The sequence below is a fragment of the Amphiprion ocellaris genome, chromosome 24, assembly GCF_022539595.1.
Source record: "Amphiprion ocellaris isolate individual 3 ecotype Okinawa chromosome 24, ASM2253959v1, whole genome shotgun sequence".
Classification (NCBI taxonomy): Eukaryota; Metazoa; Chordata; class Actinopteri; family Pomacentridae; genus Amphiprion; species Amphiprion ocellaris.
Window position 1 is genome coordinate 2,597,451 of NC_072789.1, and position 19,414 is coordinate 2,616,864.

At 39.3% G+C, this 19,414-nt stretch overlaps 1 protein-coding gene and 1 long non-coding RNA gene across 2 annotated transcripts in view; both read left to right on the forward strand.

Moving 5' to 3' along the window:
* Positions 1-10,897, forward strand: part of LOC111566917 (transmembrane protein 47) — a 32,091-nt gene extending 21,194 nt beyond the window's left edge. The window contains exons 3-4 of the mRNA XM_023267733.3: positions 3,715-3,855; positions 9,619-10,897. Coding sequence (XP_023123501.1) covers positions 3,715-3,855; positions 9,619-9,797 — 320 coding nt within the window. The 3' untranslated portion in view covers positions 9,798-10,897. The remainder of the gene's footprint in view (positions 1-3,714; positions 3,856-9,618) is intronic.
* A 5,155-nt stretch (positions 10,898-16,052) lies between these two features.
* LOC111566918 (uncharacterized) lies at positions 16,053-18,731 on the forward strand. Its single transcript, XR_002746028.2, has 5 exons — positions 16,053-16,352; positions 16,913-17,088; positions 17,215-17,319; positions 17,741-17,881; positions 18,052-18,731. It is a non-coding gene; the product is annotated as an uncharacterized LOC111566918 (long non-coding RNA).
* Positions 18,732-19,414: the final 683 nt, after the last annotated feature.

Consider the following 19,414-nt stretch of genomic DNA (forward strand, 5'->3'; position numbering starts at 1 on the left):
ATATTATTAGAAATTGCTTATTGAGATCAAGTAAGAAGAAGGGTCATTTTCTCTTCTATGTAATCAAACTTTGCAACCATTGAGGCATTTGTGCCTTAAATCTTTTATTATACACTCCCTGGAAGACATTGCAAACTCCTGTGGTCTCAGCAAGGCAAAGGAGATCATGTCTGACCTCTCAGACTCTGGCCAGGGTCTCTACAGAAACACTGCGTGGCGGATAAACCAGCTGAGGAACAGTCTTTACCTGTGGGCAGTTAGGCTTTTAAACTCAGGAGTAACCCCCATGAACACCATTCTATTTTATTCTCTTCTATCTATGGGCAGGAAAATGTTATTTTTATTTAGAACAATTCTTCTAAATATGCAATTCTTATACATGGTGATGATTCCAGTTAATGACTAGAGAGGGTCTTTATTAAGTCTGTAGTCTCACCAGACCATTGAAGTAGTAGAGCATGATAGCAATAGTAGTGAAGATTAATGAATTCAACAAACCGACATACTAAGGTTTGCTAACATGAACTAATATTAGCTGGTATGAGCTACTGGTCATACCAGAGCAAACAAGGCTGTGTTAGTAAATCTCCTCAGTGTCTTGAGTGGAACAAGGCTGTGTTTTATGAACCCACTTTTTCATTTGATGAGGATTGTTATTCTTTCTTTTTCATGTTAACCTCAGTGAGTTTCAGTGTGTGCTAACTGATAGGAAGCCTGTGAGTTTTGTAGCTCGGGGGGATTTTTTCCTTTCTCTGGATTTGGTTTATTGCGATAATAAGCTGGTGCCACTAAGCTTCTCATCGGGTGCCATTACGCTCGCAGACAAGGATGCAATGAACTGATGTATCTGAAGGGGCAGCAGTCATAGATCAAATGGTGAAAAAGGATGCCAGAAGCTGAAAGCAGCTAATAAAACAGGCCCAATTATATAGACACAGACAGGTTAAAGTGTACCGTCTAATCCAGAAATTACCAAATAGGTGGAGCTGAGGCGGGTCTGCAAACGTCTCTGGGCCATATAGTGACCACGCCATTAATCATGCATAGCTATAAGCCTTAATACTGTTTGACTGACTGAGTTATATAACAATCCACCCCTCCTACAGCTGAAAAATTAGCTATAGAGGCCAACAGTGTTTATTTACAAAGATGTATACATGTTTATTTCTGCTGTAAAGTCAGCCACGGTGGTCCATCGGGATTGATTTGCTTTTGAAAGAATCCTCAAGTGGCCATTTGAGAAACTGTAGTTTTTTGGTTTGGGGGTTGCAGCTTGATTACACTTTTTTGCATATTTCTTTTAACTGTTTCTGCCACTTTTTTGGCACATATTCAAAATGCATAAAAAAATGACGAAGTGCAAAGCAGTTGATGATAACTTATCAAGCCCTGCTACAAAGAATTATGACAGTCTTAGCTCCTGCCATTGCCTCTCCAGTTTGTCCAGATATGCCATGTTGTCAGCTGTGCCACGTGAAAAATCTGCTTCACATTCTGTCTGACCACAGAATAAGAAAGGGAGGTGGAAAATCTTGAGATTGACTTGAGATATAGTTTAAGTTAGGATTTGTCTTTGTTAGGGTTGGGTATCGTTTCCATTGTTTTGTTGGTTGAGGGCAAAACAAATTACAGGGGGTTCTTGACTTGTCATAGTTCCGTTCCTGCTCATCTACCTAAGTCGATTTTCGTAAGTCGGAACTCCGACAAAAATGTAAACAAAGCCGTTACATGCATCACGATATTGATCAGTTCTTCAGAAAAGTCATGAATACCAACGACTTTCATGCATGTATGAATCATTTTACTAGAAGATAACAGAATATTGTAATGGACTGATATTGTTGTTGATGTTGAGGTTTCAATGTTTATTGTTCAGTTCCAGATTTACCTAATGTCAGTGAACGTGCCATGTTTAGTTGCTCACCTCTGATTGGCTCAGAGTCAGCAGTAGAGATATATATCTTTATCTATATCTCTATATATCTCTTTATCTTTATGTCTCTATATTGCTCTATATATCTCTATATCTTTATATCTCTTTATATTTATCTCTATCTCTGTATATCTCGTAAATGAGGACACATCCGTGTGTGTTTTCAGTGTGCATCCAGCGCTCCCTATATATAAATGCGGACAGATTTTTGATAGCATGCCAGCAGAGCTTTTTAGCCGAGGCTTTCTGTCAGCTCAGGTATACTAAGTGCTCTCTCTCTTCATTACTTTCCTCTGTCCCTGGTCCCTCCATGCCCTCCTCACCTCCTCTTCCTCCTCACCCCCGTCTCCCTTTACCTTCACCACCCTCCTCCTCCTCCTTTTTCCTTCCATTTCTTTTCATGCTGTCCTCTCTCTGTCCTTGTAACATTATGCCGGTGTCTTTCACGTTTTTTTTCTTTTTCTCTTTAATCACTCATCACCTTCTCGGAGACGCTTCATCGCCACCAAACCCCTCTTCATCTCACTTTAACTTGTCTCTCCCTTTATTTCTCCAGTTTCCTTTGTTCCTTGAGCTTCCCTTTATTTTTTGCCCGTTTTTTACCCTCATTTGTTCCTCCTTTGCCATTTTTTCTTGCTTTTTCTCCTCTTTATTCCTAGAACCATCTTCTCTGCTTGTCTACTTTTTTCCTGCTTACCTTTACCCTTTTCTGTCATCCATACTTTTTAAATTTCATCACTTTCTATCCTCCTTTTCATCTGAATTCCTTACTTCCTCTTCTCTCCCTTCTTTCCTGATTCCTCCCACCTTTTCATGAAGACTATGTCCTTCTTTTCATTGCTATTTTTATTCATAAACCTTATCCATCCACCCCTCCCTTCGGTCCATGCTTCTAGAATTTCACCACCTTTCCTCCTTCCTTTCCTCCTCTTTTCCTCTATTCGTCCTTGCCTTTGTTTTTCTATTCCATTCACCCACTCCTCTGTCTCTTATTCCTTCCACCCTCCATTCTTTTCTTTCATCCTCCTGTGTTTTGATCTTTTTGCCTTGATCCTAACCTGTCTTCCCCCTTTCTTCCTTAACATTTATCTGTCTCTACTCTTTCTTTCTTTCTTTCTTTCTGAACATTTATCTTTTTTCTTTCTTAACATTTTCTTTCTCTCTTTCTTAACATTTTCTTTCTTTCTCTCTTTCTTTCTTTCTTTCTTTTTAAATTTATCTGTCTTTTTTCTTTCTTTCCTTAACATTTGTCTTTCTTTCTTTCATTCATCTGTTCGTTTGACTACCCCACATTACTTTTCTCTACATTTTCCCCCTTCATTTTCTTCCTTTTATCTTCGCTTTTCTTCTTTCCTCCTTTATTTGTTTCACTCTTTGTTTCTGTTCCTTCTTCCATCTGTTCCCTTCTTCTTTCCAGTAGTTATTTCTCTATTTTGTTCCCTTTTTCATCATCTACTCCTCCATCTTTCTTTCCTTGCCCTCTTTGATTCATCCCGTCCTCTTTCTGTCCTTCCTTCTACATCCCACCCTTCTCCACCTCCAGTATGTTTCTACTCTTTTCATCCCCCTCATCCTTTATTTTCATTCTGAATTCCTCCATCTCTTGCGTCCTCGCCTCCTACCTCCTTTGCCGCGTCGTGCATCATTTATTGATGAATGTTAGCTTTTATGCAACGTGTTGCTTGTTTATGCTTAGTCATTTTCTTCTGACTTCTTCTCTTTACCTTTTATCTTCTCCCCCTTTCTCTTCCTTTTGTCTCTCCCCCTCTTTCCCTTCCCAGACTGGCAAGTTGCTACCCTAGCCCTGTTGCTAGGGGGCGGAGCCCTGGTGCTGATGTCATTCCTCGTCGCTCTGGTTGCTGTATGCATCGGCACGAGACGGCAGTTCTACACACCCGTGGCCATCATGCTCTTTGCTGCAGGTCAGCACACACACACACAAACACACACATTTCCTCCAGTCCTGGGTCGAATGCCACACACTCATCTGTGCTAAAATACACACACCTAATGACACACACACAATAGGATTACTTAATTAGCCAATTTAGACAAGGTAACTGGAAGGTTGTGGGGTAATCACATTGGAAACTGACATGCATTTAAATGATAATCCCTACTTACTCATTAAACAGAGTGCACACTCTCTCTCACACTCACACAATCCTTCTTTCCCTCAAACTCACTTAGAGAAAATCATATTTTTATGAGTCGAGCCCAGCAGGGTTGGAGCGTTGTGTCACGCTTGTCCGTTTCATTTCCCCAGCCAGGCCTAATCTCAAATTGGACAACTACCAACTTTCCACATTTTCCTCATTCTCACCTCCAGGAATAATTGGAAAATGTCTTTTTTTTTTTTAATGCTTCATTTTGCAAAGCTGGATGTGTTGCCTGTCACACGTTTTTCTCAGTCATATATGCAAACCAAACGCTCTTAAGTTAAAGGGTCGGTGTAAAGGTTTGCAAAGCTGCAGTTGTGAACAATACAGTTTACATGCACTTGTAAAGACTATACATACCATGGAAGAGTTGACTTTCTATAATTGAGAAGGGTCAATATAAAATTGCAGGACTTTTTTGCTGTTTTCAGGCCTAACATGGCCGTCTATAACCAAACACCACATGGCATTTTTTTTTTTTAGTTTTTTTTTGGCCTTATTCATTAGGCATAGTGAGAGACAGACAGGAAGTGGGGGAGGAAAGACATGCAGCAAAGGGCCATGAGTGGGAATCGAACCCGGGCCGCTGCGTCTGGGACCAGCCCCTGTACATGGGTCGCCTGCTTAACCCGTTGAGCTATACGGACACCTGCCGCATGGCATTTTTACAGAAAGATTCTTCTAAATATTACATATACAAGTGAGTAAAATTGAAATTGAAAGTTATTTGTAAAGATATTGTAGTAAACCTGTTGACATGCCATAAATCCACACTTGACTCACACACTACTTTATATTAAATAAGTCAGAAAGCCTTGGAGTCTGGCCAGTCTTTTCTTCAGGAGGAAATGACATCATGTGGAGCAGGTCATGTGATCTGGAATTAATGCACTTCCTTGAGAGGTGTTTTTGTAATGGAGAACTTAGTTGAAAGGGATATAATTTGTTATTTTACATATAAAAACTGATATAGTGCCAAAAAAGAAATATCTGCCCTGATAATCTCAACTTAATAAAAAGACCACAATCAAAGCAGTTTTTGAATAAGCTCATTTTATTATTGTTCAGCTAATTAGAAGGAGGTTGTTATTAAATTTGGTTATTTAGTTGACATTTTAGTGATATCCAATAATTTTTTATTAATAATTGATTGTTTCCATCATAAATAATTATGGAGTTTATAAAGAAATGATCATAATGAACATAAAAAAACTTTAGTTTTTTAAAACTTTTACTAAAAATGTATTCAAGATATATCCCATGGACTCTCAAAAGTCCCTCAATTATAGATTGACCCAGAATTTTCTATGATGGACTCAAGGAAACATAGATGTGTTTGGAACAAAAACAACCAGCTACTTTTGCTCTTTCATAGATTTATCATAGATCTTCAAAATCTGAAGACAACATTTATATATGGCAACTTTAGTTATCAGTTTTGCTATAGTAAAAAGTTGTGTTAGTCCAATTTTTTAAGTGCCATGACCTCTTAAATTCTTGTTCCTGATTACAGCCGGCTACAGCTGCTCACTCCTCTGAGCCAATTAAAATAGGACAAATTTGATCCACTCATTAAACTCAGCCACAAACACTGAAGTAGGGAAGTCTGAGGAGTTCAGCAAAGATCTGAAAAAGCAAATCGTTGACTTCAACAAGTCTGGACAGTCATTTGAAGACATTTCAAAGCAGCTACAGATCCCAAAATCGTCTATTTGTGAGTATAAAGTTCATGGTACAGTTGTGTCAGTGCCACGAGAGACAGTCAGTCGGGGTGGTCATGAGTCAACGAAGAATCAGCAAAACATGGGTGTGCAATGAATTAGAGGCTGCTATATTACAGGTGTCCCACAGGAAACCCTTCCTCAAAAGGCTGGGTCTTGGATGCAGTTGGGTGTTCCAACAAAACAATGATCAAACACACATCAAAGGTGGAAAAGAAGAGCCTAAATCAGGCTTGAATGAAGGTTTTAGACTTCTCTCACCAAAGTTAAAAACAAAGCCAACGTATTTAGGTGAACACTATCAATTCTGTCATAAGGATTGGTCAAAGATCTGGGTGGATGTCATCTGCAAAACAGTGGAACTGGACTCCATGATGGTGGATTAAGCGGCCAACGGGGAGCATGTAGAGGAGAAGCGAACTTTGGAGAGGCAAGCGGTGGAGGATTTGCAGATGCCAGAATCAATCAGAGGTGCTATCAGTGCAAAGAAAATTAAAATTACAGCTCAGATGGAAAAGTGGTGAACAAACAACACCAGTGTCAGGTCGATATTCCAATTCAGCACTTAGGTTTTGGCATATTTCCACATGACTTACTGTAAATCTAAGAAAGTACCAAAAGGCATGATTATTTTTTGTGGCCAAGACACTACAGGCATCATTGGAAACTCAAGAGTGCTTGTAGGTTCGTTTCTGTTCATAACTGTGTGTGATTTTTAACCAGTCGAAAATCTTTTATCTTGAGAAATACATTACAAAGCATAAAAATTCATAATTCCTCCATGAAGATTTTCTCCATTGGCCACAACTAGAGGTGGTGAACTGAGAGAAATAGAACAGAAATAACAGATACAACATTTAAGAAGCACCTGATCTAACTTTTATTGACTATTTTTTCTTTTAATAGAAATATATGCCTGCTTTTAGTGTTTTGTTTTACAGTGATTGGCATCTAAACGTTTTTGTCTATGTGTCATGAATGATTCTGTGCTGCCACGCTTGGGTAGTGATGGAAGAAACAGCATAAATGCCTGTACCTTTTCTAAAGTGAATCTGTGGTTTTTTACCCTCATGCATGAATCAGACATCAGTAATAGTTTAATTTTATGCATGATGTTGAAACTACAGAAAAATAGAAATAATAATAATGGATTAGATTTATATAGCGCTTTTCAAGGCACTCAAAGCGCTTCACAATGAATCCATTATTCATTCACTCACACATTCTCACTCAGCGGTGGTAAACTACATTTGTAGCCACAGCTGCCCTGGGGCAGACTGACGGAAGCGTGGCTGATAATCTGCGCCTACGGCCCCTCCGACCACCACCAACATTCACACGCATTCATACCCCAGTGTGAGTAGCAGCACTGGAGGCCAGGTGGGTAAAGTGTCTTGCCCAAGGACACAACAGCACATGACTAGGACAGAGAGGGAACCGAAACGCCGACCTTTCGATCATTGGACGACCCGCTCTACCACCTGAGCCACAGCCGCCTCTCATAGAAATGCATGGAGACCAACAGCATGTTCCTCTGTTGTTTGCATTCAGTTTAAAGTCGAATAAGTCTTGGAAGATTGTATAAATGAGAATTCTGTGGATGCCGATTTCTTGTGGATGTTGCCCTTACAATGCAACAATGAGCAAATGATCCTCAGTGAATGATAAATCACCACCATCTACCTCGTTGAGGCTTGTTTATCATGCTATCTGTGTTAATATTTGCATGTTTTATGTTATTATGTATTCTTGGTTCGTGTGTGTTTTTTCAGGAAAGTGCCAACGCTTGTTTATGTTCCCACAAGATGAATTCCCTTTGAAGGAATACCGATTGATGTGTTCCCCTTTGTTCCGCTGCCACCCTCTAAAACATCCATCTCTCCACCCCCACTGCTTCCCTGTCATCTTTCACCTCCTCTCATCCCTTCATTCATTCCTCCCTCTGCTCACCCTGTTTCCTTTGACCCTTTATCTTAACTCTTCTGTCTCATTCCTCCTCTTCCTCCACCACCATCCCCTCTCCCCGTCTTATAGTCCCATCTAGTTTCATTTATTTTGTTTTTCTGAAATGTGCTAAATGAACTAAGCAGAGCCAAATGACACCCCCTCCAGGCATGCGTCTGTCTTTTTGGCCCAGTTGATGCCAATCTCTTCTATTTTACCAGTGTTTTGTTTTGCACCCATGACTCCTGGAAAAAGTGTGAAATGAATGAAACTTTGCAAGAGAAGCATCTTGTAGTTTTTGATTTAATAATTAGAATAAAGATGAAATATTGACCTCTCCCCACTCCTAAATACACACACTGTGTGATATATCATTCATGTTGACTCACACACTTGTACCATTGTGCAGTGGCTGTTTTAGACCTGATAGATGACCCGGTACATAAATATTTTTTACATTCGCAGCCTTTCTGCCTCTACCAGCTGGCACTCACACTGCTGGTTGTATCACTAAATATAGAAACTGATGACAGAATATTTTTTCTAGCCTTCCTTCTTCATCATCCACTTCATCTCCTACATGCTCTATAAACTATTTCCAATCTGCCTATGAACAGTTTGCCCAACACATCTTGGATGATGGCTGCTCTGTGATAGCCTTGACGATATTAAACAGCTACTGTTAAGGAGGTTTAATGTGAATTTGGTCAATGTATAACTGCAGGTCTTCCTGTATCATAGTTGACATTTTTTTGCTGTTTTCAGGCCTAAAATCAACATGGCCGCCTATAATCAAACACCACATGGCATTTTTACAGAAACATTCTTCTAAATATTATATATACAATATATACAAAAATTGAAATTGAAAGTTATTTGTAAAGATATTACAATCACTCAGTATCTGTCATGATTATCCCAATTTAATAAAACAAACACAAAACTATTTTTGGATAAGCTCATTTTATTTTTTTTATTGGCCTTTTTCAGCTTTTAATTGGATAGACATAGTGAAAGACAGACAGGAAACGGGGGAAGACATGCAGCAAAGGGCCGCGAGCGGGAATCGAACCCGTGCCGCTGCGTCGGGGACCAGCTCCTGTACATGCGTCACCTGCTTAACCCGTTGAGCTATACAGGCACCCACGTGTTATCAAATTGGGACGGTTATTTAGTTGACATTTTAGTGATATCCAGTCATTTTTATTAGTAGGTGATAGTTTCCATGATAAATAATGATGGAATTTGTAAAGGCATGATCATAATGAAGATAAACAGCATAATTTTTTTACTCTCTCATTTGTATATTTACTCAATTATAACAATCATTCCAATTTTGTGTGTCAGCATGTTACCATCTGCTATTAGCACAAAAACCACAATGTGCAGCTGTACAACAGCAGATATTTGACCACATTCAAAAGTAATGGACAAATACATTTTTGATCTGCTGATGGCACAAGAGGAAAAGTAAAGCCACTACTTCTTTACCTTAAGTCACAATTGATACTGTAATGGGTATGGCTAGCCTACCAGATTTAACAAAATCCATCCAAGAGTTGCTGAGATATTTTGCTAATAATTACGAAATGTACAACCAGAAAATCAGAATAGTATTTGCCTGCATTGTATACACTATAGGGGTCCAGTGATTAATGGCCTGGATCATTATCAGATCCAATATTCAGCATTTATGAGCTTATTGACATCGTTATTTTTATTGTATTTTGGGAGATTAAGAATTTTTTCAGCCATTACTTTTGCAATCAGTGCAAAACCAACAGCTAATGTAACATCAGTATCAGCAGAATGATATTGCTCTGAATTTGAAGATGTTTTAACGTTTGTTCGTCTCCTCCAGTTGTCCTGCAGGCCTGTAGCTTGGTCCTCTACCCAATCAAGTTCATCGAGAGCAACAACCTGAGGATCTACCACGAGTTCAACTGGGGCTACGGCCTGGCTTGGGGAGGCACCATCTTTTCCTTTGGTGGGGGAATCCTCTACTGCCTCAATCCCAAGAACTACGAGGAGTTCTACTAGCTCCGATTCAAGCCGGGAACCCTCTGGTCACATGATAGTCGAGGTGAAGAGGGGGCTTTGGATTGGGGGAACGGGGAGGGGGTTGTTCATTGCCAGCTCAATTCCCACGAACTCTAAGGAATACTGTACATCAGATTTGAGCCAATGACTGTATGACCACAAGCTTTGGGGAATAAAACAAGTGGTCAAGAGGTTCCTTCCCTCAGTTAGTGATTGCTGAGGCTGGTAGGTGTTTTGCACAGATTGTCCTATCTAGGGAGGGATTGGGGGGTTGGGTAGGGGCTGTACTGGTTTATTCCCAGGACAGAGGACTGACAACCCTGCAGTAACACAGGATGGAGGCTAACGGGGATACCAACACCTCCATTCCAAACTGCAAGAACTGCTGTTATTGTGTCATAGCAACCCAACCTAACGACTCTGTTCTTTGGAAAACAGGATCTGAGACTGGGATGATCTGGCTGTATGTTTACACACACAAGCAACGACAAGTGTATCTCTACATGTTGACATCTAATCCTCGGGCTGGGTTTTTACTCCCCAATCCCCAGCGTCTCGAGTGCATCATCATCGTCAGCGCTTTGTTAGGAGCTGTGTCGTTTCTTTTTCAGAGCTTCTTCAGAGATCTTACACTTTGACGAGGATGTGGAAGAGGATCTGACGCTTTCAGTTACGCCTCATAACTTTTCATAAGTTTGATAGATTCCTCTCGAGGGGAAGGTAAGACGGGATGGAATAAAATAAAGACACCCACTCAATATTCTGTTATCGACCCACTTGTCTGTTACCGCGGCAACCCACAGGGTCTGGGCATGCAGCTGTCATGATTGATTAGCCGTGGTCGGAGGTGTGAGACGGGACGGTGCTCAACTGCCTCCAAGGGTCTGCTAAATTTCGATTGAGCCGAGATTCTCCGCACCGTGACAATCGGAGCATCCTTCCAGTTTCTCTGCATCCTGTTTGGGTGGATAGGAATGCATCACAAGCAGTTGCAGGCTATTATTATGTTTACATGCACATATGTATTGTATAGCTGTAAAAAACCCCAACATTTTACACTCTCAGAAATAAAAATGTTAATAAAGAAGTACTTGTTTATACAGTAGCTTCTGAAATAGGAATCGGTGTGTTACTGCGTGCATGTAATCAGACTATTCATCAACCGGATCCAATGATAAGTTCAAACTGCTGTCTCTTTGTTTACAGTAGATGTCAGGGATCAGCGCTGCACCCAGTGTGTAGCTTTACATGGAAAACAAGCAAACGTCAGTATCAGCCAGGATCAAATGTCACAACTAATGGATGCCAGAACAGATGGAGACAAAAGGCAGGATGGTATCTTCCATCAAAGCATCCCCACCTTTACAAGAAAGGATCTGATCATCGTTACTTTCATGTCCCAAGAGGCGGATTTTAGCTTAAGTAGTATTTATCTGTTGGATGGTTGCCACAGATTCAATGCAGTTTCTGGGTGGAAAGAGCAAATACTGATTTTAAGGTCTCGATCGGGTAATAAATCTATGTTTTTGCTTTCATTGTGCAATAACCTATTTATGGCTTCTTTCTCCCTGTGTGCTGAATTACTTTGCTAACCCTGTGACCTCCTTTCTCCACTCTGTAAGCCGTACAGGGATCAAGAAGTCTTTCGCTGACAGTAATGAAATGCAAGTGGCCTCTTGTGATTTCTGTGCTTTCCATTGTTGCATATTTACTGCAAAATTGTCAAGAAACCATCACCCAAAAATAGACCATTTATACTATATCAACTGGCATGATGACAAAAATAATTGCTTCTATTTTCGTTGAGAAAAAATGGTGGGTTTTTTTGTCACTGCTGCCTGTCAGTACAGCAGCGTTGCTTCTAGAATCGGCTTATGCAAGTATATTTATGACTCAGAGTAGATCCCGCTGGGAGACGGATAGGCAACACTTTACATCATAATGCATATATTTCATTGTATTCATAGGGAATGTACACAGTATTAATAAAACACGTACAGATATAAACAAGGTCATGGGAAACTGAGACGTCAACTTTGTATTTAAGAGTCACTAACATTCAATGTCATTGTTTACAGTAGATATTGATAATTTCAGGGTGCAGTGATAGTACTAGGTCATTTATTTTACCTGAAAACTAAATAACTGTTGGAAATACTGACTATCATAAAGGAATTGTTGGATATTTTGGGTAATATGCTTATTTGCTTTCTTGCCAAGAGTTAGATGAGAAAAATTTCACTTTTAGCAACTGGTTAGCTTAGCATAAAAACACAAACTGACTCAAAACTTACACTACCTTTCAAAAGTTTGGGGTCACCCAGGCAATTTCATGTTTCCATGAAAATGCACGCTTTTATTCATGTGCTAACATAACTGCAGAAGGGTTTTCTAATCATCAATGAGCCTTTCAACACCATTAGCTAACACAATGTAGCATTAGAACACAGGAGTGATGGTTGCTGGAAATGTTCCTCTGTACCCCTATGGAGATATTCCATGAAACATTTCCAGCTACAATAGTCATTTACCACATTACAATGTCTACACTGGATTCCTGATTCATCTGATGTGATCTTCATTGAAAAAACTGCTTTTCTTTCAAAAATGAGGACATTTCTAAGTGACCCCAAACTTTTGAACGGTAGCGTACATGTGCCACTAAATCTGAAGCTCACCAAGGTTAACTGTTTCTCGTCCTATTACGCATACCATATGGGTAACTTTGCTAGTATTTATCCATATTTGACTGGTAACTCATGGCCCTAAAGAAGTAGTTTGTGGCCAGTATGGATTAAAACCACTTCCATACACTTCACAAGGCTACTGAAGCCACCATAAACCTCATGATGTAAATTCACAGTGTATATTCTAGTCTGTGATATCGATCTGATGGATGTTGAAGGTAGGGTGCACAGAAAATCATAAACTTTATAGCCTTTTTGTGATCTTTTTTAAATTTACTTCCTAGTTTGAACAGAAACCATGCTGGTGTCTGATTAGTCATACCAGCTTTAGAGGTCAGCAGGTGCTTTTCAGGATGTGTTCCTCAGTAGTTGAACAGTCGGAAAGATATCATGGCTTCACTGTGCTCAGTCAGCTAATGGATGAAGAACTCTGTGACTTTGTGAAGCATCATCACCACCAGTATGATATTTGGTATGCCCACTGCTGTATTTATAATAATAAGGGTGTTTCTGCTACCTAGAAAAATGTCTCTGTGCTTTGGTGGAGTAGAGGAGTCTTATGCACTAACACTGTAACAGACCTGGGTTAAAACACACAGGAATAGCTTAATGGAAGCTTTAAAGTAAAAATTTGCCTTACAAACAAAGCGACTGTGCAGATTTCAACTATTCGGTGCCAGTGCTAGTCTCTAAACAAGCCTGCCAGATAGTTTCAGATGAAAGGCTTCGTTTCGTCAGGTAGAATCACTCATCCTTAATCTGGGATTCAAAGTGATGATACTACACTTTAAAAGTGCAGAAAAGAAAGCATGCTGATTTCTAACAATGCCTTTCAAGCTGTTTGGATTTCCTCACATCAACGCCATTGTAATTATGAGCCCCTGATTCTAAACGACGGTGCAGATGTGTTCGCAGCACTTTCAAAAATGACCTACATGCTTTGATTTTTAATGAAGTCCGTCAGCATGGTTCTGGATAAATAGGACTCTTGGTTTAATCTTATACAGAGAACTACTCATGCTTGGTGACAGCTACAAAAAAAACCCAGCTCTTCAGTAAAATATTCCTCCTAATTAAAGTATTTGGGTTTCTGACCCGTGTTGGTACCTTGTGTGTTTTAGCCCAGGTCTGACTCGTAGCTATTAGCATTTGTTTATTTATTAATTTAATGATGAAACGTAGAGGCTCGTAAACAGAGACAGCTCTGTTTTATGCATCATCTCCCAGTAGGCTGGAGAGAAACACTGTCTAATGATGTGCATAGGGATTTAGGATGTGTGTGTGTGGATGACAGTAGAAGAGTGAAAAAGTGTGTCTGACAGAGAGAAAGAGTGTGTGTGTGTGTGTTTGTGTGTGTGTGCTGGCATGTTTTAGATGCCATTGTAGAGATGTCAGTAATCAGCATTTATCTCTTTGTACGTTGACACATTAAAGCACTGAACACAACGTCTCACTCGCTGTCTCATTTTGTTGTCACGTTTTTCCTTTGTCCTCATTATGCGGCTCTGAAATAATTACCATCAGGCTTATTTCACTTTCAGTTTTATCTTATGGAGCCACTAATGATGCTTTCAAAATCCAGAACAACACTCAGTACAGTGAGGCACTGTAATTAACAGGTAGATAGATACATACAAGATGCTTGTATTTTGAGGCATTAATGTTCTACACACTGGAAAAAATGCTCCTCTCAAAACAAGAAAAAAAAAACTAATTTCACGGAACTTTTACCTTGAAATAAGTGAAAAAAATCTGCCAATAGAACAAGTGCAAAATGGCTTGGTAAGATTTCTTGAAATAAGATATGATATTTAGAATATTGAGATCTTAAAATTAGCTGGGAAAACTTATTTTAAGCTCTATTTTACCAGGATTGTCAAGCTTTGGTGTCTTAAAATAAGCCAAATATGCTAAAATAACAATCAGTTTTTCACTCAAAAATAGATTTTTGCTTTCATGTAACCTCCTAATTTGAGATGTATTAACCCTCCTATTGTCTTCATTTACAGACACCAAAAAATATTGTTTCCCTGTCTGAAAAAAATTCAAAAAATCAAAAAAATTCCCCAAATTTCTGAAAATTTGCAAAACTTTCAGGAAGAAAATTTCAATAATTCCTTAAAAGTTTTATTTAAAAATCCCCCAAGTTTGGCAAGAAAATACTTGTAAATATTTTCAAAAAATTAGTAAAAATCTTCCAAAAAAATCCTAAAAATATCTGAAATGATTCCATATATATCAGTAAAAATTCCAATATTTTCCTTAAGAACATTCACATAAAAATCAACCAAAATCCAATGAAATTCGCTGGATTTTGGTTGATTTTTATGTGAATAATCTTAAGAAACATTTTTAACATTTCTGTTTTTCCACCAAAAAATGTTCAAAGATTTCCTAAAATGTTGAAAATGTGGACATCAGAAGTTTCACTGTGAAAATAGATTTTTTTCCCCACATTTTCAAACTTTAAAGTGGGTTAATTTGAACTGCAGGATGACACGAGGGTTAAACTTATTTTGAGTTTTCTTGTAAAATTCAACTCAAAACAAGATAATTTCAAGATTGTTTGACTTAACAAGATATTTAAGATTGATTGTCTTAAAACAAGTCCCTCCATCTGCTGAAATATCTCTTGTTCAGGGAATTTATCTTAAATCAAGTGGGATGAGACATTTTAACTAATAATAAGACAAACAGACTTTGTAAGATTTTGAGTTTTTGCAGTGTTTGCTATTGACGGTATAATCTTTCGTGTTATCACTTGTTCTGCAAGCCAGGCCTCTTGTACTTTACATCCTGGCCTTTAAAGCATCAATACAGCCTCAGTTTAATTATTTAACGCATGCTCTGAACTCCAGAAAGATAATGTGTGTATTTTTGGAACAGCAGAAAACTGCCTTCCACAGTTACTGTGCTTTTTTAAAATTCCATTCATCACTGATTTTCAGACAGAAATAGTGTGTTCTGTTGGAACTCTAGCCATCCCCAACAATATTGACGTTTTCGTCCAAACGTAAAGCAAATATTCCTGAAAATGCTAACAAATGTGCTGTCTCACACACATGGTGAACTAAAGTCAGTTTCCAAGTCACTTTACAGTACTTCATTTGTTTGGTAATTCACCCTTCTGTATCAACAAAGCATCAAGACTTCTTCTGAACTTGTATTTTGATGTCTTTACCTATAGTGATCAGAGAAAGCTCCACCTTTGTCAGTTTTAAGAGACAGTATAAGGCATGGCTGATTAACAATCAAAGTTGTGAACATTGAGAGAATGTGACACTTTAACTATGAACACTTCATGACAGGTTCTGCCTAGAAAGCACTTTACTGAAATAATAGCACTTTAGGGTAGGTTTAACCCAGCTAATATTGACTTATTGTCATTGTTTTTCTTTTACTATATTGATTTCCATTTATTTTCTGCTTCCTGCATCTCTCAAGTTGCCTCTACTCTGCTGATTGCAGCAATGAGAGTCAGCTGCAGTGATCAGTTCACTCATCTCACCTGTTCGCAATCTCTCCTCCTGCTATGTAAGTCCACTTCATTCATTCCTTGGATTCCTGCTTTGTTTGCAGACTGCTAGAGTCACACTTGGACTCGGTTCTTCTGCTGGTCCCTGCTTTACCTCCAGACTGCCATAGCCGCACACGGACTCTTCTTCCCCCTGAAGTTCTGCTGTTCCCTGTTCTTCTCTCACCAGCTATCACCTGTCTTGCCTGCTGCCAGCTCAACTCCCCTCTCGCCTGAAATCTGGACCTCCAGTTCCATTTTTGTTCTGTTCTTTATTCCTATGAGTATCTTGTCTCTTAGTGTAGTGGATACAGCTTGGCTTTCTTTGGAATGCCAAAGAAGAGGTCAAACCAGGTAACAAACACTTTTTGTTTAGGTTCTGGACCTAAACCTAGCAGGAAACTGTTATCTTGGACACGACACAGAACGTTGCATGTACACAGAATGTTAGGTCATGGATATGAATTTTTATTTCCATGTTTATAGGTCATGGTGAGCGATGGCTAGATTATGTTTGTGTGTATAATATGTTTTAATTTGATTTAAGAAATGCAGTTTTCCCTCACAATAACAGACAGGAGTTGTATTCCACCAAGATTCATGCCAAACTCCTCTCCATGCCCTGATACACCTCCATCCAACTTTGGAGGCTAAGAACAGAACACTATTGTCCAGGCTCTTTTGTTTCTCCTTTACCGTTTTGATACATATGGCTATTTTGCTTTTGGTCTCCCTAATTTTACTTTGCTTTTGGCACTTTTTTTTTCTTTGGCTCTTTGCCTCTTTTTTGTTGCTCTTTTATATTTTGAGACTTCTTTTGCTCACTTCGATTATAAGTCTGAGCTTATATGCTTGATTCTTTTAAAACAAGCCAATAAGGAACAATATCAATTTTTTTTTTTCTTTTGTTTTAGAAACTGAAGTCCATCGGCTGCCTACCGACACCCATACCGGAAATCTGCTGGCAGACTTCCGGCACTGCGCTGAGCGCTCCAACGGGAGAACTCGTTGCCTGGCAACAACGCGACGCTTCAGGAGGAAGTTTCCGGTCTATAACCGCTGTGTTCCAGCCAAGGGAAACTCCGATCTAGTAAATATTTTGTCAGAAGTCGTCTTAATTACTAAGTAACTTTAGTTGTGTATACTATTTTGCTGAAATATGCAGTGCAATAATCATGTTAAGCAGCGGTAACTCCCAACGTTCCGTTTTTCTCAGGCAGGGGAGGGGCAGTCTGTGAACGCGCCTCTGTGAGGGGTCCGCGCGTCCCCGCTGCTGCGCGCCAAAGCTGTTTTTGAGAACGACGTCACAAGGAACGACGCGGTGAGTAGTGAAGCAGCTAGCTAAGGTAAAACTGGTTAAACCTAAAACTTCTCTTGTGGCAACACACTCGTTAAGCACTAAAGTTGGGTCAGTGTTAACGTTTTTTTTTTTTTCCCAGTACAGTTTGTAACTTTAGTACAATTGGTGGTTAGTATTTCTGTCGCTTAACTGCTTAGCCACAACGTTAGCACGTTAGCTATTATAGCTAACGTTAGCAGACATTAGCATGCGTGCTTTACTTACTTGCTGCTATCTGTAACGTGCCGATTAAAACGGTCTTATGGCTCCATTTATAGCAATAATTCAACAAACATTTCGAATGATGAGGTCAGTAGTCATTAGTAGCTGCTAGCAAATGCTGTGCAGCAGAGTCCATGTGATTTGAACTGAGTCGTTTAGCTATTTTTTGTTTTTTTTACAGGTTCATGTCGAAGTATTGAGTTTGTGACAAAAGGGGATACCTATTAAAACATGGGAGCTATGATGGAGCTGGACCATGTCCTTGGTTACACAAAGACTGTTTGAGCACATTTCACTCTATTAATGCACTTAAGCATGCTTTGTAAGTAACTTTGCTGGAGTGTCTGAGAACACATAATCTTTTGAGCTTCTTTAGATGAACATTTGTTTAATCTACTTTAAGAGTCATAAGCAATTCACTCATTTGTCTGACGCTCCCATGTCTCCATTGTTTAATGTTATTGATTATTGAATGTGCTCATATGTTGTTAGGACTCTGATGATTCCACCACCTTGACATTGGGATCCTCTGTGTAGAGTATGAAGGTGCTGCGCCCTCATCTTCCTTCCATCTTGGTCCAGCCTCATTAAAGATCATCACTGAGGGAGATGTGATGGAGAACATTCAAGACCTGCCAAAAGTTATGTATGTTCTGTTTCCCACCAGTCTACACCGAGTCAGTTAAGATGATTGTTTTAGCAGCATTGATTGTTCATTACAACCTTGGGCCTCTATATTCCCCAACAAATTCTTGCAAGTTTATAAAATGCAACACAAAATCCTCACATTTCATTCCCAAATGTTAAGCAGGTATTGGTTATTTTGTACTCGGGAGGAATTTATTTAATAGGTGATACGTTTGTCCAGTTGCTTGTTATACACCAAGATTTAGAAGTGTCTGCGCAGAACTACGAATTTGTGCCATTTGCCATGAAACGGTTAACAAAATTCAAGTGTCCTCCTCAGTCAAGTAGAAGGTTTTATAAGCTTGTGTCCAGTCATTTGGGGGCAGTGGTGGCGCAACGGTTAAGTCTCTGGACTACTGATCAGAAGGTCAGAGGTTCAAGCCCCGATATGGCCACTGTTGGGCCCTTGACCTTTCCTGCTCCAGGGGTGCTGTACTGTGGGTGACCTGTCGTTCTGACTCCCCCAATTGGGAGATATGCAAAAATCAGAATTTCCCCTCGTGGGATTAATAAAAAAAATAAAAAATTCAAAAGGTTATGCGTTCATGTTTTTCTACAGACCAGCTGGAATTGTTACTAAGCAGTAGGACTGGACCCGAATGTTCAGTCATTGTGGTGGTATGTGAATATTCTGAGATCCAAATACTTGGATCTCCCCCGGGCCTCCGTCACTGAGTAGCTGCTTTACTGTCATGACTCATTGGTATTTCTCAGTCTTGTGGACTGCCGTGACCTCTGGGGTTAGTGTTACTTTTGATTGGCTGTATCACACGAACCTACCAACTCTGTCACGCTTCACTTAGCCTGTGTTTGACAAAATTAAGAAGTTTGGTTCCTCATTCTATATATTGGTTTAGTTTATTAAAACCCCTTTTTTCAGATGTCACCTGTCTGCCATTTTCTATGGACTCCCACCAGAACATTGGTAATTAAATTATTATTTTTTGTTTTAAATACTAAAGATGTTGGTAAATGAAATTAAACTAAATTTATTTTTATTTAACGGCACACAAGGCCCTAGCTGAACTGGGTTTGATCATAGCAACAGAACTTAAATTCTGTAAGAAAACATAGAATCTGTCCAAAACTTCTGCATTTCACACTCAAAGAATAAATAAAAGCATGTTTATATAGGATGTTTACAACTCGTACAAGAGATATTACTACC